Source organism: Thalassophryne amazonica, chromosome 2 (assembly GCF_902500255.1).
Source record: "Thalassophryne amazonica chromosome 2, fThaAma1.1, whole genome shotgun sequence".
NCBI classification, from domain to species: domain Eukaryota; kingdom Metazoa; phylum Chordata; class Actinopteri; order Batrachoidiformes; family Batrachoididae; genus Thalassophryne; species Thalassophryne amazonica.
The window spans coordinates 114,553,006-114,565,413 of NC_047104.1; the positions used below are offsets into that span (position 1 = coordinate 114,553,006).

The 12,408-nt window shown below is 40.5% G+C and overlaps 1 protein-coding gene across 1 annotated transcript; it reads left to right on the forward strand.

Moving 5' to 3' along the window:
- Positions 1-507: 507 nt before the first annotated feature.
- Positions 508-11,174, forward strand: si:dkey-56m19.5 (cell surface glycoprotein 1). The gene is made up of 2 exons (XM_034192352.1): positions 508-713; positions 9,410-11,174. Exon 2 carries the CDS (start codon positions 9,418-9,420, stop codon positions 11,068-11,070), a length of 1,653 nt encoding a protein of 550 aa, XP_034048243.1. The 5' UTR covers positions 508-713; positions 9,410-9,417; the 3' UTR covers positions 11,071-11,174.
- Positions 11,175-12,408: the final 1,234 nt, after the last annotated feature.

Sequence of the window (12,408 nt, forward strand, 5' to 3'; positions counted from 1 at the left end):
TAGGTTATTCTGCCTCTAAGAGCCTCTATTCTCCCACGTTTTTTCAATAACTGGACTCATACCAAAAAACATCCTACGTGGCTCATTAGTCATCCTTCATTATTCGGTGGAACCAGGGCTTAATAATCAATAAATAATTAATTGATCAAGATTACATTCTTGTAAAATCATGAGATATAAAGGAAGAAAGGTTGACTATGCAAAATATTGTATTGTTTTATTCTAAAATATTTGATATTTTTGTATTATTATTATTATTATTATTATTATTATCATCATCATCATCATCATGTTTTAAATGCACAAGATGTTTGCACAGTTCACTATATCAGCATATCAATGCAAAAAACATCTCATGTCGAGGAACTGTGACTCATTACTTTTGTCAGGACAGTGCAGAACTGATGGTGGAAGTCCCTTTGAAATAAACACTCCACTGCCTTTATGAAGTCACACTGCAGAGAATGGATGCATGCAGCGGAGGAGGGGTTAAAGATTGGGAGGGTGTATGTTTCAGACAGAGCAGGAGAGGAGAGGCTGGCTTGTGATAGCGACAGATGTCTAAAAACTGTGAGGGGCGCTCCTCATTCACAGCACAGAGCCACTGTCCAACCCAGTGAGCCGGGAAGGAATCTGCAGCTGTCACTCCAAAAGCTTCACCTCCATTACTGTCACAGGCAGATCGGAGAAGAAAGGATCTCCAACAAATACAGGTCAGCCACCCTGCACTCACACTATAGTCTCGTCTGTCTGCTTTAGTGTCAACTAATATGTAAGAAAAGAAAAAAGTAAGTAAAAAACAGATGCCTTGAGGAGGAGGAAACCATTGTTCTCTCTCTCTCTCTCTCTCTCTCTCTCTCTCTCTCTCTCTCTCTCTCTCTCTCTCTCTCTTTTGTCACTCATATTTGAGGATTTTAAGCCATGAATTACAGGAAATGACTATAATTTTTTCTGGTTATCTGCACTTTAGCTTTATTTATCGTATTATAACAATCAATTTTAAGATAAAAAAGAATTACTTAAAAGCTGGACACAAACTTGTGAGGCTGTGGAATGAGTTTCATCGAGCTCGCTAAAAGATATTTGTGTTGCATGAAATTTGTACACTTTGACATGGCTGAGTGATTGTGAAATGATCGTGAACAAAAAAGGGCAGAGCTGCTGAGAGAAGGGCTGGACTGGGATGGGGGATGGAGACCCCTCTAAACCTATTTATCATTCAGTGCTCGTTGCCAGCTGCTGTCTGGTCTATTTTGTGTGTGTGTATAACACAATTGCATCTGTTTTGGGGGGTAATCTGTTAATTTGGTGCATAAATGCTGACTGGGATTTCCCATCCTTTGTTTAGGGCACGTGCTGTTGTATCTCATATTTTATGTTAAAATTTCCATGTTTCATTTTCACGATTTTACACAAGAGTTGACTGGATAAGATGTTAGTGAAAGTACAAAATTTGATGGTCGTTTATTGGGTTTTCTTTAAAACTGAAAAAACCTGCTTTGTCTGATTTGGTGACCTTTACTAACCGTATTTATTGTTGGAAAAAATATTCATAAATTTTCACAATTCACAATTTTTTAGGTGTATTCATGAGATGGGGTTACTTTATTGTCACTTCATAGTGCTGCTCAGTAGACTGTTGGGTCTAATCAGTCTTTCCCAGCATGCAGTGTGATGAAGATTCTCTTGATTGCTCCACTGCAGCACTACGGACAGTTCTCAGGAGGTTCACACCCTTAACCCGTACCATACATTTAAAAAAAATACCCTCGTTGGAAACGCAACAAAAACATCTTTTTGCATAATGTTTTAACACTCACCGTGTTTATAATAATCCATTTAACCCCCTACCACCCGCCTCATTTTGGCTTGTCAGTATCTCACAAATAAAAAGTGAATTTTTCCATCGATGGGATATATAGGCTCAGAAGGGGTTAAAACCAGGGGTATCGTATCATGCAGACGTCTTCATCTTGTATTGTTGGACTTGTAGACATTGTTCAGTTTTAGTCAGCTGAAACTGACTCTGTAGCAAAAGTTGAACTTCTAGTTCCCCATTTTGGTGTTGAAAGGAAGTTGAATTCTGTGGTAATCATCACCTCTTTTGATATTTATTTACAGGGATGGTGTAACATTACAGACAGAAGTACACGGTGTCATAAATACATCACTGCTGCTGTAGTGGTTTGCTGTGAGCTGTGGTAGTGACAAAAAAAATTCCAGTTGGTAATTCATATCTGTACGTGAATGCACACAAAAAAAAAGAGAATAGTTGAACCAACTTAACTGAATTTTTTCAATTGGCAACATCTAAATGAATTAAGTTGTTTGAACTTAAGTTAATAAGTTAGAGTTGATTTAACTTACTAGTTTAAGTTCAAACAACTTAATTCATTCAGGTGTTACCAATTGAAATGGATTTTAAGTTTGTTCTTTTTCAGTGGAACTGTATCATCTTGAGTTTCTAATTTTATAGAAAGCAGAAATGACCCCCCCCTTCTTCAAAAACCAAAGACAAATCCTAGCCATAGCTCATTTTTTTTTGTGAGCAAACATGAGTTAGACCAGCCATGCTCATCAGTTGATCCTATAAATATATACGGTTTTGCACAGTAACGTGTCCAAATGTGTACTTGTTCAGACCCTCATTTAGGCTCACATTGTGTCATCCTGAGTGAGACCAGTGTGCTGTACAACTAAATCACAATCCCCTGAAAACTGAGGTCTCCTTTGACACACAGGCTTATACATTCCTAGAACGGTAGGAAGTGTATTACAGTCAGTTCATATTTATTAAAATCATCCCACATTGAAAGCAGCTACTATCAACCTTTATGCAGATTGGTACTATGTAATGAAAAATGGTAACCTTTGTTTTCACTAAAAGCAGTTTGATGCATCTTTGCAGTTTGCCATGGCAGACTTTTTTGGTGTAGATACTTTATGGTTACAAATGTGTGTTTTTATTGTGCTTTTGCTAACGATGGCCCTGGTTCAGTATCATGATTTAGCCACTGGATGCTGATTTCCATGGGAGCATGGGGTTGTCATGAAGTCATATTGTGTCTTTGACTTTTCACCTTCTTGCTGGATTGGCTTACTGCTCAAAGTGTCAAACACATGTTCTCACAGCCAGTAGATTTTTGCTTTTACATAAAAGGGATCTTCCTTAACCTGAACCTAAAGAAAGTAGTCGAGTAAATCCATGAGACCTATCAGACTGGTACCTATCACCTCTTTCTATAGCATAAAGTGGATGACAGTCTAAGGCTACATCCAAGACAGAGGAATGTGGTAATCAGTTGTCTACAAGGGTTCCAAAGCATGTGAGGCCAACAGGACCTGGTTGAAGAACTCAGGCAAACCAGGATGAACACAGCTGCCAACCCTGCAACAGCTGCCACCATTCCCTGTCCCCGCTGCCAGAGACTCTTTCAGGCACGGATTAGCCTGATCAGTCATTTGCAGACCCATAGAGCCCCACTACCCTAATCCTAGGATGACTAGATAGTCTTTGTTGCATTGACAGACAACGAGACATTGACATCCATATGCATACTAGCTTACTATATAGTAGGCAAGAACTCAGTATGCCAGAATACCAGTGTCATCAGGTTGAAATCCTAAATGGGGTGTAAAGTCTTTGCTGTGTGTATCTCTCTCTGACTCTGTCACAAAGGTAAAAAATGCATTTAAAACTAAAAGCAATATCTGTAGTATATTTAGTAGTAGTCGAATAGGACCTGGACCATCTACTAATAACACTATGCTATCACTTTATGCAGTTGGTGTCTGGTAAGCAAAGAAGAACTTGCCAAGAACATTCAGATATAGCTGACATACATGAAAACCGTAGTGAGAACCCAGGCACCATAGCACTGTACAAATATACAACTGGAGATGTTTAAAGAAGTCTGCCCTTACAAAACAGAAATTTTCAATGCATATACACCAGCTGTTAATATCCAGGTCAAAGGACAGGTAAGATGGCTCTGGCACAGTAATGTTCGAACTGTGTCTAGCATGTATAAAATAATGGTTAGGTATAGGGTTGGGTATCGAGAACCATTTTTTTCCCCAGGTATCATTAAGAAATGATTAGATCCACCGACATCAATAGTCTTTTGGCTTAATGATTCCCTTATCGGTCCTTCAGAGCAGTTGTTGTTTTTGAGGGTGTTTGTCGAGAAAATGATCATTTCTCTATGTTGATTGCAGACCCTGCAGTGGGTCTGTAATCAACTGCTTCTGCAGCGCAACTTCACTTTGAAGCTTGAACCAATGAAGCAGTGCTTTGATCCGCTGCTTCGCTGGTTCTTTGATTCACTGCTCTTCAGAAGCAAGTCCGCTTCTTAACCCCTCAAAAGCACACCACAGCTGCAAAAGCTCAGCTCAGATGTATGGAAAGACATTCATGCCAATAATATCTGAAAGGAAATGCTTTTGACAAAAACTACAGATTTTGTTTATTTCTATTTATGTCCAGAGATCAAGGATCCACCATGTAGAGTTTATTTATGTCCAGTTTAAGGATCCAGTGACCAATTTCATATTTATTTACTTTAAGCCTCAATAAAATGTTGCTGACATAGAAAACCTGTAAAGCCTACTTTTAGTACACAGAAAATTCACAGTCGGGAACTTCCCACTAGTCCTTGGGTCCACTAGTCCTAATCCTAGTATTAAGGAGAGCATGTTGAAGCTGTTTTTACATTTATGGTGGGCTTACAAAAGAATGACAATTTAAAAAAAATAATTATGGTGAATTACCATTATTCATTGATTTTAAATTCAACAGATCTTTAGACAACCGTACAATTAAAGGTGAATGTCAACAGAATTATATGTTTTATTTTTGTAAATTGAACAAAACTGGATGTGGTTTGTTAGCTATTTGAAAGTATTACATTTAATTTGTGAACTTTAAAATCAGTCGGTTGTAATATACACCATCAAATAATATAAAGAGGCTAGGACCAGTGGACTCTAGGACTAGTGGATCCTAGGACCAGTGTACCCTAGGACCAGTGTACCCTAGGACCAGTGGACCCTAGGACCAGTGGACCCTAGGACTAGTGCACTCTAGGACCAGTGGACCCTAGGACTAGTGGACCTTAGGACTAGTGGACCCTCCCCTACAGAGTCACCTGCTGTACCAACTAAATGTAAACATAATCGCAATGTCTGCCAGGCCTTTGTTAGCTTCTGTGACATTGTGAGTTGCAAAGACAATTCTCTTAGATTTATCCTCTGTGACATGTTCTGAGGAAATGCCTTTCATGAGTGGTTTGTGCAAAAACGCAGTAAATCATCTGGACAAATGTTGTCTTGTCTGCTCATGAATAAAATCCAGCAGAGCTGCCATTTTCCAAGTGTGCACAAATGAAGAGTGGTGAAATGGTAGGCAGGTACTGTAGCTCACAACACAGTTAAATAATGTTGCTGAATGAGATCTGTCTGATGGATAAATAAATGTATTTAATAAAAATCGTGACACAAACACTTCATAAATTGTTGTTTGCCTTGCGGCTGCTCCTGTTTGTTCAGGGTTGCCACAGCAGATCCATCACAGATCTGCACAAGTTTTCCTCTGAAGTGACTAAAATAAGGACTTCTGAGATCCGACAGAATAAAAACACTTCATAAGTACTATGACAAAATACAAAGAAAATGCTTGGCCATAGGTAATAAGCTCCTGCTGTGCACAGTCAGTGTACATAGCTGAACTTCTAAAATAAAGTTATACATATGACTTATGACATTCTGTATTTGGTAGCAGGTTAATTTACAGCAGTTCCCAACTCTGCTCAGTAAACACACAATATAAATGCAACAGTGTATTTTGGTTGAGGTTTAACTTTGCCACTAGTAATTTCATGGAGTGGTTGCCAGAATGTTATATTTTACCAAAGCGTTTCCAGCAAAGAATTCTGCATTGTCATAATGCTGTCACAATGCTAGTTTTTTTTTTAGTAATGATGACATTAGAAAGTGAGGTTTCCACAACATCATTCTGTAGATTCCAAGCAGCATTGCTACAACGGTGAAGTTTACCAAACATATGCATGTTCGCAGAGTTCTGAAACATTTCTCTTCACTGAGCGCCAACGTGGAGCACTCGTAAGATATTTGAAAGATGATCATGTTGTAACAACATTTATCATATACCTATAAATGATACGCCAATATGATTGGATAAAACACTAAAGAATAAATTGCAATACACCCTTTTTGCGGACGGGTAATATTTTTCATACCACCCGAGTAATCAGCCAATCCGGACAGCGGAGCGGCGCCATGACGAAGAGGCGCGGTCAGAGGAACTGTGAAATACTGGTGAGTCACTATTAATAATTTCTTACGTGTCCAACCTCGTAGGTTGATCGTTAAAATTAAATTTGTTAGTTCTAAAAGCCATCATAATTATTTATAGGAAAACGTTCTATTTTTTTCTACTAAGGTTTGAACTTTTCTCTCACAGGAGAGAAAAGTGAGAAAATGTTAATGCCTGTTTGAGAAAAGTGTATAAAGTGTGTAGTAAGGGGTTTTACAGCCTTAAAACATCTATAATAATTGTAAAAAATAAAGCTGACTACTTCGCGGATTTCGCCTATCGTGGGTTATTATTAGAACGTAACTCCCGCGATAAACGAGGGACCACTGTATATGATACAATCGTTATCAAGTTGATCACCAATGAATATGGCTTTTTACACCCTTCAGAAAACCATACAATATTTATCATTTATAGGTATATGATAAAATTGTTATCAAGTTGTTTTACCCTGAAGAAAACCATACACACTTCGGCCTTCGGGCTCAGGGTGTATGGTTTTCTTCAGGGTGTAAAAAGCCATATTCATTGGTGAACAACTTGATAACTGATAATAACCGGTTGCTGGGAACAGAGTGGTACAATATAAAAATGCAACATTATCGCAATCTTTGTAAACTATGAAATTATGCTGTATTTTAATTTGTAGGGAACCAATGTGTAACAGTGGTAAGACATTTGCCTGACGTGTGAGAGATCCCCAGTTCACTCCTGGGTGTGTGGGCAATAAATGTGGCTTTCTTCATATGTAACGAATTATCTGAGTAAAACCCAAACCTATTAAACATTTTACAGTAAAACATTTGTTCCAGTTAGTCATCCTACAGTGTTGTAGCAATGCCTGGATTTGACCTGAATGTTCTGCCTACATACCCGAAAAATGACATCACTTACACTACAGTCTAAACTGATACAACTAAGGTCTTCATATCTCCGTCTGGGACAATATGCATCATAAAATATTCTGTTCTTTGCTTATCATGCTGACACAGACACAGGCAGTACAAAGTTTTGATATAACACATACTGTTCAGATACAACCCCAATTCCAATGAAGTTGGGACATTGTGTAAAGTGTAAATAAAAACAGAATAGAATGCTTTGCAAATTGAATACACCACTCACAAGTTAGTAAGCTTGTGAGTCCCCGGTGGTGTTTCTGTTACATTTTGTTTTGCACATGTTCTTTGTTAGTGTTTTTAGTGTTTTCATTGTTATTGTTGTGTTTGACTATCATGGACGCCCTTTTCTGTTTGCTGCAAGTCAAATCTACCTACTGGTACGAATAAAGTCACCTGAACCTGAACAAAGACAAGATATTTAATGTTCAAATTGATAGACTTTATTGTTTTTGTGCAAATATTTGCTTATTTTGAAATGGATGCCTGCAACATGTTTCAAAAAAGCTGGGACAGTGGTATGTTTACCACTGTGTTACATCACCTTTCCTTCTAACAACACTCAATAAGCGTTTGGGAACTGAGGACACTAATTGTTGAAGCTTTGTAGGTGGAATTCTTTCCCATTCTTGCTTGATGTACCACTTCAGCTGTTCAACAGTCCAAGGTCTCCGTTGTCATATTTTGCACTTTATAATGCGCCACACATTTTCATTTCCAAAAACAATTTGAAATGTGGACTCATCAGACCACAGCACACTTTTCCACTTTGCGTCTGTCCATTTCAAATGAGCTCAGGCCCAGAGAAGGTGGCGGTGTTTCTGGATGTTGTTGATGTATGGCTTTTACTTTGCATGGTAGAGTTTTAAGTTGCACTTGTAGATGTAGCAAAAAACTGTGTTAACTGACAGTGGCTTTCTGAAGTGTTCCTGAGCCCATGCAGTAAGATCCTTTATACAATGATATTGGTTTAATGCAGTGCCACCTGAGGGATCGAAGGTCACGGGCATTCAATGTTGGTTTTCAGCATTGTCACTTACATGTACAGTAGAAAGTTCTCCAGATTCACTGAATCTTCTGATTATATTATGGACTGTAGATGATGGAATCCCTAAATTCCCATGCAGTTGAACATGGAGAAACATTGTTCTTAAACTGCTGCACTATATTTTCACGCACTTGTTTACAAAGTGGTGATCCTCGCCCCATCTTTGCTTGTGAATGGCTGAGCCTTTTGGGGATGCTCCTTTTATACCCAGTCATGACACTCACCTGTTTCCAATTAATCTGTTCACCTGTGGAATGTTCCAAATAGGTGTTCTTTGGGCATTCTTCAACTTTCCCAGTCTTTTGTTGCCCCGTCCCAACTTTTTTGAAACGTGTTGCCGGCTTCCATTTCAAAATGAGTAAATATTTGCACAAAAACAATAAAGATTATCAGTTTGAACATTAAATATCTTGTCTTTGTGGTGTTTTCAATTGAATATAGGTTGAAGAGGATTTGCAAATCGTATTCTGTTTTTATTTATATTTCACACACGTCCCAACTTCATTGGAATTGGGGTTGTATAACAACGCGAGCATGTCACCCGCATACAATATCAAATGCAACACTCTTCATCCAATCACATAAGTGTACTGATCCACACAGCAGTGTAAGGCCTGCCCATCTGGGGGTCGGCGGAGCACAGGTTTAAAACATAGGAGGGGCGCAATATCGGGGTCACAATGTCGCAATTCATTCATTTTCTATACTCTTTTAGTCCATTTAAGGGTCACGGGGGGTAACTTCATCTTTACTACAAAGTGATGTTATGACCTTGTACAACTTTTTTTTTGTGGGAACTGTGGTATAACATAAAAATACAAAATGAAAAAGTGACAGCTATGTTCAGGAGCCAGTGGTTCAGAATTATAGCCTGACATCTAGTTGCTGGAGTCCTCCTTTACAACATTTGTATGTTGTATGTTCTCGCTATGCCTCCTATGAATTTTGTTCTTAGTCCAAAGTAACCAGATATCAGATAGTTGTGACAGCACTTTGTGACCTATGTCTTGATGAACTTACAATATTTTCCTTCAGTTGTGTTATCCATTGCCATTTTAAATCAATTTTTGCATGAATAAAGACTCTGCCCTATTTTCCTATGTGACACTATCATTTATTTCTCCATAGGAAACACCATGGGAGGCAAACTGAGCAAAAGAAGGAAAGGATATGATGTAAGCGATCCCAAGGACAAGAAAGATGAAGTCCAAGCAACAACTGCCATTTCAGAGGAGCCCATTCAAGCTAGTGCAGAGAGCTCTACCCCTCCTACAGTAGGTGAAACAGATAATGTGATTTCAGCAACAGCTGTGGAATCAGATACAGCAGCTGTAACTGAAGCTGGTGCTCCAGAACAGCCAAAACCTGCATCTCCAGAAGAACCAGCTCCTGTAGGCCCAGACAAAACTGCTCCATCAGCTTCAGAGGAACCAGCTTCTGGAGGTGCAAAAGAAGCAGCATCCGTTCCTCAAGAAATACAGGAAAGTTCACAAGGAACTGTGCCAAAACCAGGAGAAGCTCCTCCTGAAGAAGTAGCTTCAAAGGCTGTTTCAGAGAAGCCTGTTTTAGCCCCAGAGTCCAATATTGAAAAAACAGCACCAAAGGACACAGTACAGGAGGAGCCTGTAGTGGCAGCAGCAGTAGAACAGATATGCTCATTACCTGTGGCTCCAACAGAGGCACCAGCTACTCCAGAATCAGAAGAACCTGTGCCTAGTGAGGTTGAACCTGAGCCAGTGGTTGCACCTGAAAGCCTCTCTGTAGTGGAGACTGTTACAGTGCTAGAACCTCAGCCAGAACAAGAACCAGGTCTCAGTCCAGCAGTTCCACAAGATGTTCCTGTTGTCGTAGGGGAGATCGCTGACACTGGGACCAAAGTCCAAGAGCCAGAGCCAATACCGCAGACTGTTTCTGGGACAGAAACCACTGTGATGGTGACAGAGACTGTGGTGCCACTTGCTGTCACTGAAACAAAGCCAGTGACTGAGCTAGCTGTAGAACTAGTACAAGTTCAAGATTCAGAAAAAGAGCAAGCACAAGAAGAAGACCTTTCCCAGGAACCAGATCAAGCATTACATGAAGTGGAGCCTGAGCAACCACCAGAGCCAGAACAATCATCAGAGCCAGAACCCAAACAATCACCAAATATGGAGCCAGAGAAAGGACCACAGCAGGAACCAGAACAACCACCAGATGCAGAGTCAGAGCAACCATCAGAGCCAGAAACTGTAAAAGCAAAAGATGCATTTGAAATCACTGAGACAGACTCAGTGGTAGCTGAATCTCATTTTACAGAACTTGAGACAGTCAAACCAGAAGCAGTAGCTCCAGAGATTCCAGAGGATTTACCAGAGATACCAGAGAAGGTCTCCACTGACATTCAGCCTGCAGAAGAAGAAACAGACTCCTCTAGTGTCAAGGCAGCTGAACAGGAAGCAACTATGACTGCTCACGAGATCATCACCCTGGCATCTGTCTCGCCTAGTGACATTCCTGCAGTGCCCAAGTGGGAAAGCAAAATGGAAAATGGAGAATTACAGAGTCCTTCTCTTACAGAAAATGTGGAAGAAGCAAACGTACAGCCGGCTGTAAATGGAGAGTGCGTATCTCCTGTGTGTGCTACCCCACAAACAGAGGAGTGCGTTAATGGAGCCAAAACCCCAGAGGAGGATCCTGTCAGTGAGCAATGCCATTTTGAACTGAAAAAGGACATGAACCTCCAAGAAGTCCCAGAGTCCGTCTCTGAGATGGTGGAAGGTCTCAGCACTGCAGTCACCCCAGCGGTCTGAAAGGAACCGGCTCACAAAAATGAATGTGAAAAAAGTTTAATCCTCCAATGGTGCAAGAAAGCCATCAACATACCACAAACACAGCTAGATAGTGCAGCACATAAGAGAATATTAGAAGAGGAATCCTGAAAATGGTGATACAAGCATCAAATTTGGCACAAATACACCATAGACAATCCTCTTTTGTAAAAAACAATTGGCCACTTGAATTTCAGTAGGCAGCTAGGTAGAGGTCAATTAAAGAATTACACAGGGGTCAAAATTAAAAGATGCTCCAATCATATTGAAAAGTACACCACACTTCCTGTTCCGGAGCACAGCGGTGTTTTTCTGTATCTGTTAGCTGTTTAATCTGCGCAGTTAGATTGATCTAGTTATCTAGATTACGATTTGTTTCCCAGTGTAATCTTTATGTGCCTTAACTAAAGCACTCCTTCTGCTGAATCACCTCTAAATTATTTACACATTATTCACTTTGCGTGTTTTTAGGAATCCGCTAGCTTAGCGTAGCTACTAGCTCTTAGCCGATTTAGCATGGCGGCTTCTCCTGTCTCTCCCGCACTTTTCTGCTCTGGGTGTGAAATGTTTAGTTATTCCTCGGCCTCCTTTAGCAGTAACGGTACTTGTAATAAGTGTAGCTTATTCGTAGCTTTGGAGGCCAGGCTGGGCGAATTGGAGACTCGGCTCCGCACCGTGGAAAATTCTACAGCTAGCCAGGCCCCTGTAGTCGGTGCGGACCAAGGTAGCTTAGCCGCCGTTAGTTACCCCCTGGCAGATCCCGAGCAGCCGGGAAAGCAGGCTGACTGGGTGACTGTGAGGAGGAAGCGTAGCCCTAAACAGAAGCCCCATGTACACCGCCAACCCGTTCACATCTCTAACCGTTTTTCCCCACTCAACGACACACCCGTCGAGGATCAAACTCTGGTTATTGGCGACTCTGTTTTGAGAAATGTGAAGTTAGCGACACCAGCAACCATAGTCAATTGTCTTCCGGGGGCCAGAGCAGGCGACATTGAAGGAAATTTGAAACTGCTGGCTAAGGCCAAGCGTAAATTTGGTAAGATTGTAATTCACGTCGGCAGTAATGACACCCGGTTACGCCAATCGGAGGTCACTAAAATTAACATTAAATCGGTGTGTAACTTTGCAAAAACAATGTCGGACTCTGTAGTTTTCTCTGGGCCCCTCCCCAATCGGACCGGGAGTGACATGTTTAGCCGCATGTTCTCCTTGAATTGCTGGCTGTCTGAGTGGTGTCCAAAAAATTAGGTGGGCTTCATAGATAATTGGCAAAGCTTCTGGGGAAAACCTGGTCTTGTTAGGAGAGACGGCATCCAT

Coding starts and splice junctions, on each gene's coding strand:
- si:dkey-56m19.5 (XM_034192352.1), top strand. CDS start 9,418: ATGGGAGGCAAACTGAGCAAAAGAAGGAAAGGATATGATGTAAGCGAT.